General features: G+C 42.5%; 1 protein-coding gene across 1 annotated transcript in view; it reads right to left on the minus strand.

Moving 5' to 3' along the window:
* The window catches only part of CSMD3 (CUB and Sushi multiple domains 3), a 576,345-nt gene that overhangs the window by 25,299 nt on the left and 529,970 nt on the right, over nucleotides 1-21,076 (minus strand). The window contains exon 58 of the mRNA XM_018567203.1: nucleotides 2,621-2,794. Within this exon, the coding sequence (XP_018422705.1) occupies nucleotides 2,621-2,794 (174 nt within the window). The remainder of the gene's footprint in view (nucleotides 1-2,620; nucleotides 2,795-21,076) is intronic.

Here is a 21,076-nt window from a genome sequence, read left to right on the forward strand (position 1 = left end):
TGTTATGTAGCTCTCTATTTCATCAGATGCTAAAAGAGAAGCCCCTGGTATATGTCATTTTATCTAAAGTACCCCCAGAAGACTGTGTGCGTTACCTAGCATGTTTGAACATATTCCTAAGCGATCCTCTGATAAAAATATACCTACAAAGCTCACTTCGAATAAAAGATATTATTTGCAAAAAAATTGAAAACTGTCACTCTGAATTTCATTTTGCAAGGAGAAGTACTGATCTTGTCATAGGCACTTCAAGAGCTACAAATATATACTAATAAATGTATATATTTTCGCCTTCTCCCTATGTAGATTAGGTAGCTACGAGGACTTTGGGAAAAAGTAAGCAAAAAATGAGCTTTTTCCACATATATTTGTCTACAAGTTTAGCTTTTTTTGGCATATCTATTTAGAATCACAAAGATTTAAAATAAGGATAAGCATGTGTATGCCCAGCAATGTGACATTAACTTTCAAATCTATTGGCTCTCATCAACAAAAAAAACACCACTTTTTGGAAATAAGCATCATTATCCTTGTGTATACGCTTTGCAAGTCTATTATATTATACTACCGTTGCTCTTGCCTGCATTTGGTCTTCATATGCTATCTAATGCTATATGCTATTTAACCAGACATGTACAAATCAAAAAAACTTGTTTTCATTTGTTTCGTCAAAGGAAACACATTTTTATGTTGTTTCAGATTCGGAGGCAACGAGCCTCCGAATCTGAAACCGCACACTGAAACCGCAGAACGAGTGGTGGCCATATTGGCCGCCGGCTCGTTCTGCGCATGTGCGCCACCATCTTGCAGTAGATCTTGGTATACACCCGCATGTTCGAGCACCGCCATCTTGGTGTAGACCTAGATCTACTCCATGTGATCTACTAATAGTACTAGGTCTACTACTTCTGCATGTGTAGAACGCACCGGTGGCTGATCTGGCCGATGCGCGTTCAGCGTGTGACGTCATATGCTTCGCCTCCAAGATGTCGGTGGGCATGTGCAGAACACAATATGGCCCCTGGTGTGTTCTGAAAACAAATTAATGTATGCCCGAATATTGTTTTAGTATATTCGAGCATATATTACATTTTTTATTTCAGATTCGGACGAACCGCAGAATCAACTGATTTTCGTTGATTTGCAGGTTCGTCTGAATCCGAATGCACATGTCTACTAACTTCCCATTTATCATTTCCTATTCCCTCTGGCAACTGCAATAGAAGACCGGACGTTTGTGCGGTAGAGGCTCTGATTGGAAGTTCAAGCATCCAATCTGAGGCTCCCTTTGACACAAATCATGTCCTTTGCCAGAGCAAGAAGAAGAGGAATTGATGCAGCTGCCACTGGAACTTAGTAACAGAAGTAAGTAGTTGGGGGACCCTTTTTTAAGCACCCACAAGGAGGGAGCAGAAGACCTACAGGTCTATTCACAAAAGAGTTTGGAGAAGGCAGGAGAAGTGAACAATCTAGGACAACATAGCTGAACTGGAAAGTGAGCAAGCAAGGGGAGGGGCGAGCGTTCACCCCCCTTCCCTGCACCTTACCAGGTCACCTGACAAGGGCCTCTTCCCCACAACTCTGGCCCGGTGGTTGTGTGCAGGCAAAGGGGCTTATAGGAATCTGGGTGCCCCCTTTAATAAATGTATATATTTTTGATAAAGGGGCACCCAGATGCCCACCCCCCAGGTGAATGAGTAAAGGGTAAATTAAATGATACCCCTACTCATTCACCAAATAAACATTCAAAAGCAACACCAAACACAGTTTTTGACAATCCTTTATAAAAAAAAAGAAAAAAGCAAACTAGAAGTCCCATGATGTAAATCCAGGATTGATCACGTTGTCCAGTGATGTAAATCCTTCCGCTCCTTAATGCCTGAAGCTTGCCAACCCGATAAAACAAAAAATCCGGCTCCTCGCTGCCTTAACGGAACCTTTGTTTACAGCAGCAGTGAGCAAAAAATAAACAGCCTGCCATTGGCTATTTCAAATTGCAATTGCACCCCACAGTGATGTCATAATGCGATGTACCGCTGTTACCTGCCGGCAGCCATCTTGGTGATGGATGCCAGCAGAGAGAGGAGGGGAAGTCACCCAGCGGGATAAGGAATGCCGCCGGGTCCCCTCCTCTCTCTCTCTCTCTCCCTCAAGCAACTGTCGGGCTCTCAGTCCTTGACCGAGTACCGGACTTTTCAGAGGGGGGTGACAACCAAATGACTCTCAGTCATTTTGGTGTCACCGCTCCAATGGTGTCTCCCCTTCAATGGTGTCACCCGGTGCAAGCCGCACCTCCTGCACCCCCCTTGTGACGTCACTGCCGCCACCCAACCTCCCCTTTGCTCTATTTCTCTTTATTGTGATTAAATTGTATTTAAACCAAATAAAGGGGACACGGCCTAAAGTTTTCCCACAACCCTTGTTGTGTGTTTACCTTATAAATTAGGTATGTGGTTATGGACAGTAGGTGTTAATGAGTGGTACAATCTCATTGTGTTTATTAGCAGATGTTGTGTGTTTTTTAGATTTGACTTCTTTTATCTGCCACAATGTAAGACCTCACAGTAGTGAACTGAATAGGGTGTCACTGTTTGCCTTGTAAACCCGGAATGTACTTTACCTATACAGCGGGGAGGAAAACGGCTCCAAGTTCCATCTGCTTGGCATATTCTCGTGTCAGAACCAACCAAGATGTAAGGTGCACTGCATACAAAAGACACTTCTGACTGGTAAATGAAGCTTTTGCCCTCTCGTTTGCCGTTTGATGGTATCCCAGGATCACCACAAAATTTGGCTGCAGGAGGAAGAGAAAGTGACTGTTAAATATTCATAAATGTTGTTATTTGTGTAAAATGACTTTGCAGTGCTAGTACACCAAAACCATTGGAAATATTTAGATATATCTTTTCCAGTCTCTGTTCACACATCTGCGGTCCATTGTGTGTTTTACATGCATTTATTCCTATGTAACCCACACTTTGCCAGGAACAGAAACAAAGATACTGCAGGCAGGATTTTAGTACAACACACCTAAAAGTCACATGTGTAAATACAGCCTAAAGGGAGCATTTTTTTAGTAAACTGTATTTCTCATACAGTGGCACACTGCAGGCACACACTCCAATAGCTTATTGCTGGGCTTCAGGAGCCCAGAAATGACAGCTATGGGACCGGAAGTGATGCAATACACGTCGCTCCTGGTCCCATAGAATAGGGAGGAGATCGGTGAATTGACGTTCACCGCGCTCCTCTCCAGCTTCCCCCCGACACCTGAAAGGCCGGTCCCTGGCCTGTAGGAGGGACAGCGGAGCCCTGGAAACATGGCTGGGGTGTTGGGCAGTTTACCAGATCGTAGAAGCAATCTGGTGCCAACTGAGCAACCAGAATCACTTTGACTGTAAAGCTGGTCGCCGGCTCTACAATTATGAACAGAGTCCCGGCAGCTAAAAGCCACCTGGAGTCTGTTTGACCCCTTCACAATTCATGACGAGATTAAGGACCAAATACACTTGTCCATTTTGATGCAGCAAACCTCCTGCATTTTGCCACGTGATAATGCAGGTCACCTAGAAATCCCATTATTTCCGTTGTGGCTGGTTTACATCTATGCACTGCAGTTAAGTCTGAAGGACAAATGGAAACTTTATTGACCCATTCTGACCTACATCTGTGCATTACCAGCATAAGTCTCTGTTCACACTTGTTCTGTATTGCGTTGTATAGTTGTGTTTTTTGAGCAACCTTGAATCATGTGCCTCATTGCATGTTTTATGATAGTAGCCACAAGTACTGCCACTCTTTTGATAGAACCATCCCAATCAGTATAAAGTTCACCGGCAATATCTTCCCAGGCCCACTGCTGCTTGTAGTGATTCTTGTAGTTGTGGTCGCTGGGATCATACAGCAATGTCTTTGCCCTCATCAGCTGTATTAGTTCTTCTACATCTAGCATGATGAGACCTGCTCCGTTCATTTTCCTATGCAGCCTGGCTAGACTTAGATGTTGCTAGGAGAAAAAAAGCTGTTTTTTATGTGCAAACATGCACCAAAAATACGCTAAAGTGCATGTTTTGCAATGCACACTCCAAGCCCTCATTCACACGAGAAACAGCTGGCCCATACAGATCCGTGCTGCGTGCTCGGCCATATCGGGCCGCTCCCGGGGAGGACAGGTGATGTGTGTAATTACACGCAGCAGCCTGTCCTTCTCTATGGGAGTATGCGGTCGTACACCGCCCTACGCTCACCCGACCTGCACGTCCGTACGGGTGTGGGTGTCCGTACTCGTACGCTGACAGGATGGAACCAGAGTGAATGGGACTAAGTTTGCATAGAATAAGTAAAAAAACATATAATCCTCTATATATTTTTTCCTATAATCTCAGCAGCTGTTTTTAAAGTGACACTAAACTCAAGAGTTGAATCATAAAAATGCATTCAAGTACCTGACTTTTAACTAGGGTTGCACAGATACCAAGTACAGTAGTCAGTACAAGTACGAGTATATGTACAGATACTTTTGAGCTCCAAGACTCGACTAGAGAAAATTTCGAAAATTAGGAGGCAGCTATTATGTGTAAGGAGCACACGGAGCTCCTGGGATTTGTACATCTCTGTTTTAATGTACGATTTTGTTTTTATCAATATAAATAAAGGGACGCACAGATACCAGTTTTGCGAGTACGAGTACTGGTACTTGCCGAGTACTTACAAGTACGAGTACTGATACATTTTTGTTTATTGTCATGTGACAGTTTTTCTAAAACAATACAGACTAATGATTTCAGGACAGTGGTGGAGTGCCAGAGCCAGGTCCCAGCTGCAACCGCTGCAACCCTGGTAGTTCTCATGAAAATGCCAAGTATCTGCACTGGTACTCGAAAAGTATCTGTGCATCCCTACTTTTAACAAAAATGCATCTTATTTGTGGACTGCCTTAATGTAATGCACACTAACATGTGCGCAATAACACAACTCAAGTGTGAACAACGCAAGTGTTATATGTCAAATAAAATATTTAGTACAATATATTTTAATTACAATTTATTTGTACTTATAATTTAGAACTCTGTTTTTTTAAATTTCCTTTAACAAGCAGAAGTACACCCAGAGGATACCACAAGTTCCCCTTGGAGTATTCGTACCATTGCCCAGCAAACAGCATGACTTGGAAAAGTTTCTGTTCATTTGAGAATAGAGCTTCTGTAGTAACACAGTGCTAGACATGTGCTAGATCATACCGAGATGAATATATTTTAGACAACTTTTAATTAGGTAGTGAGAACTAGATCGGTCATTTGGCTTTTGTCTGTTGTCAAACTCTACTTTTCATTAATAGTGTCCTGCAGAGGCTGTCCTAAAAATCTGAGCAAATAAGGCTGTAATTTTTAGATATTTAATTCACTCTGGTTTTACGCCTCCTGTACCACAGTGGGAAACATGTTAAAAATGTATACAGGAAAATATAGCTGCCACAGAATTAATTTAATATTATAAAGCTTAGAGGGAAAAAAAAACTGCCAGTGTTTTCCAAAGTATAGAAACCTTATCTAAAAGTGGTTTTCTGTGAGACAAACCTCCCAACAGAATTTGTTCACTCTAGTAAGTGCTAGGGATGAGCGGGATGATTTTACCAAAATGTATTTCACCATAAAGTTACTGATTTCTGATACCTTTTATGATATGTTCATTAGATGATGAAAACTGCAGATTGTAGAGTAGAAATGATCTTTGGGAGCAGTTTTTATAAAAAGGTAGGCGACAGGCAAAGGTCCAGTCACTAGTATTGCCTTAGGTCTCTCTTCTTTACTTTTCGTTACTGACTTACCATGCCTTGGTCTGTATTGTGTCTATGTAAGGAAGGGACCTTTCTTAGTAAAGGCAGTGCTTTGGTCCCTTGTCTCAGAGCCTCCAGCAAGGAGAACAGTGAACAAAGCATTTGTGACAGCGCCAAATCTCACTCCAAAACTCTTGTGAGACTAGTAACCAGAGGCAGCTGTGGTTCAGATCTCAAGTAGAAGATTTCCAGTTATGAAGCTTTAGGCCACCACACTGACAGGTGTAGGACGTAGGCTTTCCTACCCTGCAACTTCCATTACACCACCAATGGTCTTTGTCCATCTTCACTATTGCTGGTATACCTTGTGGAGACTGGTGTCCCCACCTTCTAACACTGGATGGGCTAGGCCCATCATAATCCTAATGCTGAATATTTAGCTTTTCCGTGTGTGGTGGCGTTCCATTGTTGGCCCTAGTTTAACCCTCCCAACTTTAGCAGATACTTGTAATATCTTGGCTCACCGCAAGCACACCTAAAATACTCTTAAGAAAGCGGAGTGATCTCTGTTAAACACGTAGAGTACAACCTTCTCTGAATTTGAATGCTTCAAATGTACTAATCTGAGGGGGCTACCTACAGGGTGTTAATAATTGTTGCATATTTGAGCCAAACTACCAGTTCAGTTGCTCTACGTTTTTTATCACTCCAATTGTATACTTTCTATATAAATAAAGAACATTGTTTTAATCATAATGTTTGTTTGTGCGTGACTGAGAAGTACACAATTTCTTTTCTTTTTTTAAGGGTTGTTCAAGTTTTAGGCACATGAATACATACCAGGAAGTGCAATGCTATTTCTGCAGGAATATAAGACAAAAGATACATTTTTCAGGGGACTGCACAGGCACAACTTATAGTTCTAAATGTTCCCAATAACATAGTAATTACAGTTTGAGTTTAGATCCACTTTAATATACTGACTATAATAGTTTTATATGTTATACATTTTATAAGTTATATCATTTTTGGAAATGCATCAACATGTGATGACTTACTGTATATGAAATTTTTGTTTACATCTACTGTACCTGTATATCAAAATGCGGCAATGCATGTGCCTCAAAGTGCTTTATTGTGAAATGCGGCAAGTTGGGTGATCACTCAATCATTCCTTTTAAAATCACTTCTCCTCTATTTTTTTTTTTACTGTAACGCACATCAAGTGCAGTGCAATGCAACTGAGGTGCTTTCTGTATGTGCATTGGGATGCTATTCATAATGCACATACACAGCACATTGCAGTTCATTACTGTAAAGTGCATTATTATGTGAGACTGGGCTCTTAGCCATTACCCTAAGTATATTTAGCAATATTACAAAACTACCAGAAAGCATCGACTCTCCATTTGGGTTGCTTAGAGGATAGTTACATAGTTACATAGTATTTGAGGTTGAATAAAGACATAAGTCTATCAAGTCCAACCTCATGTGTGTATGCATTTATATTTGAGCTGGTGTGTGGTGTGTATGAATAGTTTTTGAACGCCAATACTGTCTCCTCCATTTTATACTTAGTAAATGCCACTTTCTTTTCCTTAATGCGTTGTTTTACTGTTTTATTTAGCCATATGAGCTTTGTTTTTGATCTTTTACTTTTGTTCCCCAACGGTATACACTTTGTAATTGCATTTTTTAATTTGTTCATGAAACAGTCCCACATTTTTAGGAGATTTACCTCCTATTTTGTCATTCGTACCGATGTGCACCATGACAACTGGGTCGTGGCCAACCCCATCTAGTAACCTGTCAATTTGTTCCGCAATGTGCTGAGCATGCGCCCCCGGTAAGCAGGACACTGTTCGACGCTCACGGTCCCGATGACAGATTACCCTGTCAGTTTGCCTGATGATGGAATCTCCCACCACCAGGATCTGCCTCTCTTGACCCTCCATCCGGCTCCCATCCTTGCTGGAGCAATCACTCCCCCTGTGGATAGAGGAGGCATCCTGCTCCAGCAGTGTCACCCCTGAACTAATATCCCCAACATCACGCAACCTGGCGTATTTGTTTGGGTTAACCAGTTCAGGGCAGACCTTTCCAGTACTCTTCCCTCTACCCCATCTTCTAACAGTAACCCAGCTTCCCACCTCGGGATCCTGCACCCCCACACCCCCTCCTCATCTAGGCCTCCCTCCACCACAGCCTGGTGCGTTAGGTCCAGGCTCCTTTCCATGTTGGTTATGCACCTCAGTGTTGCCAGTTTGTTGCTTAGATCCAGAATTTGGGCTTCTAAACAAATAACCCACTCACATCGAGCACAAATGTATTCCCCCTCAAATGCCTGTTCAAGAAATGCATACGTTGTGCACGACGTACACCTGGTTGCACACCCACTCATGGAAGACATGTTTTCCCTTTATGTACTTTATTTCCTGTTTTTGTTTTGTTTGTTTTTATACTACCGCACTTATTTTCCTGAAGCCCTTAATTTAATTGCCGCACTCAGATCCCGCCACCGGTCCCCCTCTCGGTCAGATCGCGCCACCGGCCCCCCTCTCGGCTCAGCTCCCCCGACCTCTGCTCCCGCACTCCTGCACACCGCGCGCGCGTGCTCTCTCTCTCAATTGACTTCCGATTCAGCGAGTTCACTCGTTCTGGTGCGAAACCAGTTCACTCCAATTAATCTGTTGCCAAACTCAATATATCCATAATTGCTGTGCGCTAAGCACACAAAATGACCATGATACAAACACAGCAAAAATGTTGGTACTCATTCTACATATAAATATATTAATGCAAATGCATCATTCCTTAACCTTAAAAAAACAATTCAACAAGCAAAACTCATAATTCGCTATTAATAATTAAATGTACCCATAAGCATGATATAAAATATAACCCGCATCAAATACACCCTACCTAGATAATTAATCATAACATATACATGAATACCCAAAAGATGTATAAAGCATAGAGAGGTAGGAAAAAAAGAAGAAACAAATGAAAAAATTGAACAACTTACAGAGCCAAAAGCACATTAACTGAAAATGGTCAGAGAGAGTTTGTTAAACATATACTGTGCGTGGAGACCTAACTTTAGCTTAACCCTTTATGAGCATAGCTTCAAGTGACATTAAACTCAGGACTTAAATCATGAAAATCCATTCAAGTACCCTAACTATTAACAATATTGTAATTTATTTGTGTATCACTGAGTTGTAGATCCTCAAATTATCTCTGAATTGGTGGTGACACTGTCCATCCATCTGGAGGGTGGCTACTTTTGTTGCCCATGGTCCCTGTGTGTGTTGTAAAGTAGCCACCACTCCAAGCTCACTCCAAGGATGGACTACAATATCACAATTCGTTTTTTGAGATTGTAGTCCATCACCTTTATTAGGTACACTGCTTTACTAAATATCCTAATCATGTTTTTTCATTATTATTATAAACTGGAAATAAGCAAAAATATTTAAAATGCAATTCTGTTTATTTTACGTATACATTTTTAATAGTTTAAAAAAGGTATTTATTACACATCAGCGCATAGTGATTATGCAGCTGGCAGCTTTGTTTGTAAATAAACTTCATGTGGCTACCATTATTGGCTGTCATGGTGGTGAAATGATCAGGAATCATGCTGTCTAGTTAATGAAAATTAGTATGAGACCAACAGATGTCAGTGCAATCTTAAAACAGAGGTGTGTGCTATCTAAAATGAAGCCAAACTTTGTTTTCAGTTTTGGATAGTGTGGAGAGGGATTAAAGCACCTGACAGATTTTTATTGCTGTCTGTGTCCCCGTTATGGAGATTTAACCTCTCTATTTGTCCTGGTGATCACTACCACTGAAAGTGAAAAAAAATCCCACATTTTGGGTTATCAGCAGAACAGGAATAGATGTGAAATCTTTCAATGAAGACACAAGTTCTGGTGACCCTGCTGACCACCAGGTGTTTCCTCTAACTTACTTTTGTGGCTATCTGACAAGAAGTAAAGGGAAATATGTCCAATGGGACACAGAGGGCATAGAAAAAGCTGAAAGACGTTATACCCCTCCCTAAACCTTTTTAACGTTTTGACTTCAGTTCTACTTTAAAGGTTGAATATCAAGAACTATAACTAAAATGTTAGAGGTGGTATGTTTAAAGTGTTGTTTTACACTCACCTCTGTGCTGTCCTTTCCATGTTAAGACTCAGGAAACTGTGCAGGGGCTATTGTTAGCCCAATGCTTTCAGTCTGTGTGCTCTCTACTTATAGTCTATAATAAACTATAGCCTCAACTATTTTATGAATCTAATAATAACCCAAGGCAATGGAAGTCCATTAGGCCAACAGGTGCAGTGACTAATTCCATTCATAAAATAAAAGGGACATTGAAAACAGAGCACATGGACCTGAATCACTGAGCTAACAGAAGAAATTGTTATAAACGGATACATTTTTTCTGAAACAACTACATGCATGTATCGTTGTGGGATCTAATCAGGACTACCCCTCCACGGGTTACACACAACGTGAGTACAGCTCCGTTACTCTATTTTTTGATATACCACTATTATATCTGCATCAGAGACTTCCTGCCCTTTAGGAGATTCATATATTTAACATCCGTATCATTATATCCAGGTGATTCCAGGGAAGCTTTTTTTAAATTGTTTTTAAATGTTTTGTATAGGTGTCTTTATGTGTATATGATTATTAAACTTTGAAATACTACATTATAAATTGTAATCAGGGGGCGTGGCCAAGCCATGGATGCGTGAGGAGTAAATCCCTGAAGCTCCGGGCCCGACTACCTACAATCCACACTCTTTCCGTCCTCCCCCACCTCTTCATCCACCCATGTCTAAGAAGGGCAAACAGAGGGGGCAACGGTCCACGCCGAAAACAGCTTTCAAGAAGCTTTTCGTGCGTTCGGACACCCCCACGGACATGCCGCCTTCCTCCAACCCGCATCCCCAGACTTTCCTACGGCGCGATCGCCGAGACGTGACGTACCGTCGGCGGTGGGAACGGAGGCATCAGAGCGGCGGCTCCGACCAGACCGCCGGGTCCACGGTGAGCCCTCATCCTCTCTTCCCCCTGGAGCCATATCCCCCGAGGCACTAGCAGATCAGTTGGGAGGGAGCCCGGCCGCCATGACACCCCTAAAGTCCAGTGTTGCCCCCACGACGCTCCCGTTCTCCACGAGGTTCAGCCCCTTCATGTAACCAAAACGGAACCCATGGAGGGGCCCGTCCTGCCCGTCGGATGGGAAGGCTTTCGCCGCCACGGCCCATGCACCCTGAACCGTAGCAGCCTCCCTGTCCTTTTTTATACGCGGATAACAAATGAGAAATTTCCCCGACATCTTGCTCTAAAGGACCTCCCCCTGAGCGAACTCTCCCATTCACGGACCATTGGGGCCTTGCATCGGGATGCCATGTGACACAGCTCGTACCGGAGCTACCTACCTCGTGAGTGACCCCTCTCAGGGGTCGAGATATTATACAGTACATTTCACGATGTTTTCGTTACTGTTTAGCATTACTGCCGTTATTCAAGTTACTTTATATATTTCTGATTATATTCCTGTGTATACAATGGGTGCACATGTCCCAATGCCATCTTTGCTTTACCAGGCGCTGATGAGATTTTTACACATGTGACTGTATCCGGATGGTATTAGTGGTAGCCGCCGGCCAACCCCCCTTTGACTCACGTCGCTGGGGGGGGTCTCCGGCTGGCCTTGGAGTGGGGTGAGTGCCCCGGCGCCTCGTTGGCCCCTTTCCGGGACACCCAGGACTTAGGTCTCGCGCGGCTCCCCGGGGGAGGTGGAGGGGGCCGATGGATCCTCTCCCATCCCATGGACCTTCACGGTACCCCCAGAGTATGGATGACCCCTTGGCTTCCCCGAAGGGATCTCACCAGGGGCCACATGCAGCCATAGCCTCCCCTCCCCCCGCAAGCCGCAGGTCTTTGAATCTATGCAGTATTGACTAACAGGACATGCATTGTAGTGGTTGGTATTATAATACTACGCTATGCTCTTTTCTCAGGTGCTCCCTCCCCCCCCTGCTGCCCTACCTAATGTTAATGTATAATACATGCGGGCTGATTCATTGTCTGGGAGGTCCCCCGCGGAGCTCACCTGTCGTGCCCGGTCGCTGGGGACGGTCCGTGGGGGCCGTGAGCCACACGCGAGGTAGATGCAGTGTGTATCCTCCCCTTTCGGTTTCGCCGGGACCGGTAGGACGGGTGAGCTTCTCGGTGATTAAGCTCTCTGTGGGCATGCCCTCTTATAGGGCTATATACCTACGCCCCCAACATACAGGGTGGCGGTTTACATGGGTTATTAGGAGATAGTTTGTACCTTTTAGGTAGTTCCGGTTCAAACTTACACCAAGTGCCCTCTCCCCCCCTTCCCCCCCCCCCAGTAACATCCTCTGACCTATCTAGATTAAGGGAATTGCTTTGCACTTTGTGCCTGGCGAAAGCCAGAGCGGCCATCTCGAAATGCCGCCGCCATTTCTATGAGTATGGCAACCACTGCAGCCGGTCAATGGCCAGGGCGCTCCGACATCATCGATCAAAAACGTTTATACCGGCCATCAAGTCCTCCACGGATACCACCCTCCATTTAACGGAGGATGTAGCGGCAGCATTTTGAGATTACTATTCCTCTCTGTACAACCTTCCCCGCCCTCCCTAACTTTGGATCCATCCCTGTCAACCTTAGGCTTCTGGCGACTACGCCAACTGACACACTACCTATCTTCACTACCTTCACCGAGTCTACTTTCTAGACCGCTATCACCGTTCGCGAGAGAGAGTGCAATACAACAGGCCCCCTATCTAAAACATTGTCTCTCTGCTACAAATTACTCATCTCCCCGGATCTTGCTCAACCTCTACCTTTCCTCGAGAGATGGGAGAGGGACTTGGGGGCCCAGTTTATCACTGATGAGAGGTCTCGGACCCTGCGGCTCTCCCTGGGGTCGTCTGTCTGCAACAGATACCAGTAAACTGGTTATAAGATATTGACTAGGTGGTACCGAACTCCCCATAAGCTCCATGTGATCTTCCCGGAGGTACCGGACATTTGCTGGCAGTGCAGTTCCTCGCCGCCTGACATGTACCACGTGTTTTGGGCCTGTCCATCGCTATCGAGCTTCTGGACCCAGATCAGGGACATAATACAGAAATTCACTGATAGACCAATTCCATTAGACCCGGCCTATTTTTTGCTACACCACAATAACATCCCGTTGAAGGCGTATAGACGGTCCGTTCTTGTACACCTGGTAAACGCAGCGGGGGCCTGTATTCCTCTTTTGTGGAAACAGTCGTCGCCGCCCACCGTACGGCAGTGGCTCCAGCGAGGTAACGATATTAAACATATGGAAGATCTAATCAGTTCCATAAAGGGCACAGTGTCTAAATTCTCCACCACATGGTTTTACTGGATTGAATTCCTTGAATCAACCGAATACCAACTTTTAATGAGCAGTTAAGTTCCACGACATGAGTGTGAAAACACCCTTCCCACCCACCCTTCCCCTGTCCTGTCTTCTTCCCTACCTCTCTCCTGTTCCTACAAATTATTTGAATAAAAAACAGAATTAAAAAAAAAAAAAATTGTAATCTATTCACTAGACCATCTCCATTTTGAGGGATTTCTGTTTACAGGGGACAATATTTTTCTGAGTAGTCTATTGAAACCCTGGAGTTTGGTCAAACATTTTTTGTTTCACCCAGCGTATAACTCCTTTTTGTTCCCCCTTTCTCTGGAGCTAACAGAAGCACTGCGCTCTGTGCACAGTTTTTAGGGGAACCATATCTCAGAAAGGATATGATCTTTCTAGTTATATAACCTGGAGCTATCCTTTAACATGTTTTATTTTTTTAATAAATTCTTTATTTAACATTTTCAAAAAAACAATAACAATAAATCAGAAGAAGAAAACATAATATACTTTGAATTGTTTTCATTTACCTGCAGGAGAGAAAATTAGGGGAAACATGTACCTCTACACCCTAAGAATGACAGAACAGTACAAAAAGGTTACAAAAAGGTTCTTCAAAAAAAGAGAACTTTACACGCGCATATGTAACCAACGAAAAACTTAAAGGTCTTCTCAAGGTGTGAATTAAGATTTTTGTGTATCCTTAATTGCAAAATATAATATTGTCAATGGCCTGGCAGGTGGGAATAAATCCTGTTTGTTCAGGAGAAATTAAACTGATGATTACTTCAACCAACCTAACTGCAATTACTTGTGAATTTTTTAAAAATGTTTTAATGTTTAACATTGTTATTCAGTACAAATATGGCCTTATAATATTTGCACAATGTGAGGCCATTGTTGGGTTTGGGATGAAAATCAATATTAGTATAAAACAATTCACTGACTAATGTCGGTATTATTAAGCCATTTCATGAGGCTGAAACAGAGCTTGTCTTTGTTTATCTTAAATCTCTAAAGGAGTGCATAATTCCATAAAGCTGAAATCCAACCAAAACTTTTTTGTTTAGGAAGGAGTGGGGTAAGGGTTAATCTGAAATCCAACCAATACTTTTTTTTTGTTTAGGAAGGAGTGGGGTAAGGGTTAATCTGACACTTCTCTTCATCAGCCCCATCTACATGTTGTACATGCACAAATATTAATCCTTGATTGGAATGTACTATTGAAGGTAAAACATTTTTTTAAACATACCCTTGTAGTGCAATCCAGTGCAATGGTTAAATGGCCATTAAAGCTGTTGGGGGCAGCACTGCAAGGGTTACCTTTTTAAATTCCCAGAGTTTAGCTTTAAAGCTGAACTTTGGTATATTTAAAAAAATACCCTTGTTCCTTGTAGTGTTGACCCAAACGAACCCTTAAATTCTTATTATATATAGGAGTAGAGGTCTAAGGAGTAATATTTACTTGCTCTTTTATAAGATGCTCCAGCCTGTGGTCACACGCTGATATCATTAAGTACAATGCAGATCCAATAGTCCTGCATTTTAAGCTGGAGCGGGGGGGGGGAGGAAGAATGTCAGAGCCTGTTAGAGTGAGGAATAAGGTGAATATTACTCAATATTACTTAAGATGGGCAATGGGTAGGGTAAATATTGTTCCACTACCCCTCGACTTAACAAAAACAAGCATTTAATCCTTGCATTATGAACAGGTCCCACTACTTTTTTAATTACCAGATTTCAGGTTAAAGTGTATTTCCACATTCACTGCCAAATTGTAAAAACACCTATTTTATATTTGTTCTATGTTCTCTTTCACACATCATAAGCTAAACAAAAAACAAAAAAAATGCTTCTTGCAGTTTAAATTGATTTTACTTGGGCTAGGGTTTCTAGGCTTCTTAAGAGTTAAAAAATCTACTTGCTTCCCCTTCTTGTACTATGTAGCCTCATTTCATTATAATTAAAGTAGATTTGAATACTGCCTGTCCTAACAAAAAGGGTTAAAAGCCTGGCTGGCACATTGTATGTTAATAAACTTAATGAGTGAAACACAATTCACAAATGTCAGTCCTAAGTCCTTCTATAGGAACATATCAATGTAGAGGTGCTCAGAAAAACGTGGATTCAGCCATTTTGCTGCTGCAATAAAACATCTAAAGCTAAGAAATAGAGGTGCACCGAAATGAAAATTTCAAAACCGAAACGAAACCAAAATAAAAAAAAATGAAATCGCTTCCCATTCATTCAAAATTGAGGATATAGTCAGCATACCATATGCTCAATTATTTACAAACACTCAGCAATTACTGATCACCGAGTGTTTGTACCCGCTCTCCTCTCTGACACACTGTCACAGGAGGATGAGCGAGTGGAGCTCAGCCTGCTGTGACAGCGCTGGCTGTCTCTGCCCACACACCGCTCTGCCGATGTGTCATCTGTCTCCTCCCACAGCGCTCGGCCACCTGTGACAGTTTCTCTCCTCCCACGCTAGGAGAGAAAGAACGGATGCAGCACTGTATCGGCCAGAAAAAGGCACTTTCGGCATTATGCCAAAAGTGCCATTTTCGGACTATATGTTTCGGTGGCCGATATATCGGTGCATCCCTGCAAAAGTAGAAATACATTTTAAGTCCAGGGGGTGATGAATAAGCTGTAATACTTACCTTATACTGCGCTCCCCTGCAGCCATTACTTTGCTCTTCTCTCTGGTCACTCGCCATCCTCATGTACAATGCAGGACCTCTGGTCCTGCATTGTACATGATGACATCAGAAAGCCTGTGACCAAAGAGCTGTAAAGTGAAGCAGCTTTGGGGGACCAGTCGCACAGTGTGGTAGAATCCTGCTGGAGTGACGAGTAAGGAAAGTATTACGGTTTATTCCTCTACCCCTAAACTAAATGAGCATTTAACCCTTATAGTATGGCGAGGCCACGATACAAGAGTATTTTTTTTCTGTTGCCTAGAGAGGGGCATTAAGGCAGTATACATCTGCAATGATGTCTTTTGTCAAGTTGTCATCATTCAACGGAACACTTGAAAATTATTTCTTAAGATACACTGTCAGTTTTAATTACCTTCCTCTGTCATTGACTGTAACTAGGAAACCAAGGACTACGTAGGTAAATATGTCCTTCACTTTAATAAACAAGGATAACAAATATAGGGGTCTATTCACAAAGCTGCCGAGGGCAGCCGAGTGAATGATCGATCTGAAGGGAAGTGAGCCGAACACTGTTCGGCTATTCACTTCAGGCTGGTACGGCTGATTTCAGCCGTACATCGGCTGAAATAAGCCATGCATCGGCTTGCTTCATGTGGCTTCGGATCAGCGGAACATGCTCAGCATGTTCGGCTGACCCGAAGTGCAGAAGGATTTCGACTCAGCCGATCCAACATCTGGATCGGCTGAGCCGAACCTCCAGCAGGCTTCACACTGCTGTTCGGGCTATTCTGAAAGATCCCGAACATTTGAGCATTTGGCTCGGCTGTTCTGCTCGGTCCCTCAGAGGCACCGAGCAGAACAGAAAAAGAGTGAAAAAAGTAGAAAAAAGTTAATAGAAAACGATTGTGCGGAGCTAGCAGTGACAGCTAGCTCCGCCCAATAGTTTCCTATTGTCCGGCGGCTCTGCTGCTGTAAAAAAAAAACCTTCGGCAGCTTTGTGAATAGACCCCATAAATTCTAACTGAAAAACGAATGGGATTTCTACCATTTTTGCTCATATATGAGGTTGAAGTTAAAATGTAAATTAAATTAAGCCATTTAAGTGCAATGTCACGGGGGTAGGTTGGGAATGCAAATGTCAAAATACTCTCCACAGCTTATCACTAAAATAACCAACTGCAGGAAAAAAAAGAGAAATAATTTGGAGACATAACCTTATCTGTGAAATAATGCTATTGTACTGATATCCAAAATCAGCTTGTTTTCTATATTATACCGAATACACAGGACTAAAAAAGAATATCTGGAGAAATAGCAGGCTCTTGCTAGACATTTTAAGCTATGTAATCTATCCCAAACATAATGCACACACACTTTTCTGAATAATGAGGGCTAAAACAATAGAGCTGTAGTACTAGAAAGGGTGTGTATGGTAAGTTATATTTGCTCCCTAAGTTAACAACTCTTTGAACTTGGTGTGGTAGAGCTAGGTAGGTAGGAAGCTTTAGACACCTATCCCAGTGTAGCATGCACTAATACTTCTGGCACATGATAAGGTAAGTAACATGTGCAGGGCTTAAGTTACTTTTAGGATTAAATTAAGGTTAGAGTTAGGGTCAGGTAAGCACATGAAGAATGTCCTGAATGACTTTCCCTGCTTTCCTTCCTCTCCCTGTCTGAGCGCTGTTGAATTATAGCACAGCTCCCAACTCTCCCTCATCAAAACCATCTGTCCCTCTTGGTATGATGTAGAGATCTCTTTGAAAATGTTCTATTTAACTACCAAAAGTGTTATTCTGCACTTAATGGTCTGCAGAACTGGGGGCATGGCAGGGGTGTGCCCATTGCATTAATACATTGCATAAAGGTGTCAACTTTCTCAACTTAGAAAGTTGGGAGGTGTGTTATATTTTATTAACAAACAGCTTCAGATTTCAGTCTGTGATAGTGTGTACCTGCCATCCAGGATATGGCACTTTTTGTAATAAAGGGTTCCAGAGATAGATGGAGTGTGTTGAAAAATATGGGGTTCCTGTTTTGGGCTCTGGAGCTTGACCATGGGGCGTGAGGGTGGTCACTATAACTGCCACTTCATGCCAGGAATTCACTGGCCTGAAGAAAGACACAGGTGATTACAGATACAGTAGAATTCTTGTGACCACCATTGAAACCACAGCAGTGGCCACTGTCTAGTGTATATCCACGTATATTCTTCTTCCACAGACCTCAGCCATGGAATGATACACAAGGAACCTCTCTACACCTGCACATGGCTAAAATACTGACAGTCTCTGGTGGCTGGATGGGGGCACAGGTGGATGATTGTGGCTCGGGAAGGGGCTCTGCATAGTCAAAAAACTGTGGATACTTACAGAGGCACACAGAGGTACACTTGGAGGTATGGTGGTGCACACTTGGAGATGTACTGGTTTAACAGGGATACACATGGATACACACACGCACATACCGTAGAGACAGGCTGGGAGAACAGGGGGTACACTTGGATATATGGAGGAACACAGAGGTGCACATGATTTATGGCAATCAAATGGCCTGTGTGATGATCTATATTCTGTTTTAATGTCGTGTGGATGAGCCACCTACTGGATTAATTGGGATTAATAATTGGAGTAGTCTGTTAAACAATCCTTTGACTGATTAAGGGCAGGAGAACTCCTTCCTGACTACAAACAGGGTAACACGATGATGCCCTACTCTCTGAGAGGTCTATCCATAAGGTGGGAGGCAGATATTCTTATCTGTAAAGTAATGTAAGATGAGTGTATACACTAACAATACACCAATGTTGTTGGCATGACTGAAGCACTACATGTGGGCTGATCATATTTACACTGATTGAAGCACTTCATGTAGTGCACTTTAACACTATATTAATGTGTATTTGTAGTTCCACCACAGCTGGAGGGCCAGAGGTTTGGTACCCCCTGGCTTAGAGTGAACCATGAATATTGGCCCTAGAATTATTGTTTTCACTCTGGCACATGTGGAAATACCTAACATGTGTAGCGTAATTGTGCTTTTTATAAATAGGTGCACCCAACATTTAGATAACTATGCGCATGTTCGCGGGGGACTAACTTTTTAAATATATTTTTTACTTTATTTTTTACACTGTTTCTACTTTACTTCATTGCTATCACATGCGGGGCTAAAAAGGTACAACTTGTGACACAAGGGGCTCTTTACCGGTCTCTGGAAGCAATCTGGCGGCCACTAAGCTGCCAGATTCACTTTCAGTGTAAAGCTGACCATCAGCTTTACACAGCTGAAGAGCTATAGCTGCCAGGGGCCTTACACGTATGAGATTTTTTTTGCAGTCTGTGTTCTGCTGGAGGGATTTGCCTTCTTTTTTCGTCTAAAGCTGGCCACACACCCATAGATTATCTGCAGGTTTTCTATGGTCAGATGGGAAAACTGCAACAGATTCCTCCATCTATGCTAAACTGTGCGGCCCTGCTGGCTCTCAAAATATCTGAACATAGCTGCATCCAATCAGATTGTTCAGGTATTTTGACAGCCAACTAGCAAGATACTGAAGCTTGGCCCAGCGGGAGATGCCTCCATCCACACAGGTTAGCATAGATGTAGAAATCTGTGGCACTTTTTCCATCTGACAATAGAAAATCTATAGGTGTATGGCCAGCTTTAGACAAACAACGGAAAGTGAGAAGAAATCTCTCTAAAGTGAGTGGAGTTCCCATCTTAGACAGTAGTCACCAGATCATGTGTGTCCATTGCAAGATTTCCCCTTTACATGTTGCTATTATGACAATTCTACATTGTACATTCTACACCTTGCTTTCTGTCTCCTTGACAGTGGTCACCAGGTGGTCACAAATTAAGGAATCTATTTCCCCGATGCAGACCAAGACCACAATAGATATTATTTGATTTTGCTTGCTGGATTTTATGGAGGGACACACTGGAGATCATCAGATGCCATTGTGCTGTGCTGGACTCTGGTGTGTTTCTGCACCTTTAAGGAGGAATTAGCTACCTCAAGGCATACCTGTCTGTATGTATTAATGTCTATACTTTAGGGCCCATTTGCACTTATTGCACTATGCACTTAGCATGCACTAGCTGCATTGCCATTCATTTGAATGACATCCCAACGCACTTCCTGACCACGATGCACTGCAATTTGGTGCAATGCGTAATACCACAATACCATGCGTTGCAGTGGAAAACAGTACTCAGTGGTCTACACTTTACAGGGGCCTTGGAAAGTAAGTGTGGTTTTCCCAAATATTTGCAAGTGTATGCTACTAAAACCCTCTGTTTTTAATGCAAATTGTGTTTTTAGCTGGTAAGTGTGCTGGGAGACATTTTGTATTGCGTTGTTCTATTCTGTTATAAGTTGATCAGATTGTGGCGATTTTTGTTTTACTCACAATAAAATCTTGGCAGAATCTATAACTGTTCCTTACCTACTTTTTCCTTTGCTTTAAGGTACATTTTTGAACAGTTGAATGGTTAAATAGGTTTCTTCTTTTTTTTACTCTAGCAGAAAGTAATCCAAAATGATTGATACTTTTAGATACCTTACAAGTGCAACACTCCTGAATTGTTGTCATCCATAAAGTATAACCCTCTTGAGAATGGAAGCTGAGAATCAGGAAACAAATAAATGCTTGAAACAATATGGCAAACACTTTTTGGTGATTATATGTTTCTTTCAGGCTGGAACCCGTTCGTATCATAACAAAAAAACATTTTGCTGGATTTCTGAGAAGCAGCAGGACTTATTTCCAACTTTGTTTATTTGCTCGCTACATTTATTTACATAAAGATTATATGTGAATAGCGGAATGGCTATTGCTATTCACTTCACGTCTTAGAAACCATTTCACTTCTGAAAGTAAATCACATAATCTGCTTGTGCTGAATAATAGATCAAAGACCAGCTGGCAAGGATTCCTAGCAGAATGCGTAATGCTTTGGTTAACTGACCATTCCATATTGAGTCAAACAATGTAATCACATTCACAATTCGAGTATGAACCGCACAGATGGGGATGTATGACTGCTATCAGTGGAGAGTCTTGTCTCTTCTGGGTATCCATAAATCTACACCAAAATGGTTTATGCATTCTATAGGCCTTAAAAGGGAAACATAATTCACAGCTAGAACACTGACCTCCAAGTTTAAACTAAATAAA

Source organism: Nanorana parkeri, unplaced genomic scaffold, assembly GCF_000935625.1.
Source record: "Nanorana parkeri isolate BGI_ZX_2015 unplaced genomic scaffold, ASM93562v1 scaffold1019, whole genome shotgun sequence".
Lineage (NCBI taxonomy): Eukaryota > Metazoa > Chordata > Amphibia > Anura > Dicroglossidae > Nanorana > Nanorana parkeri.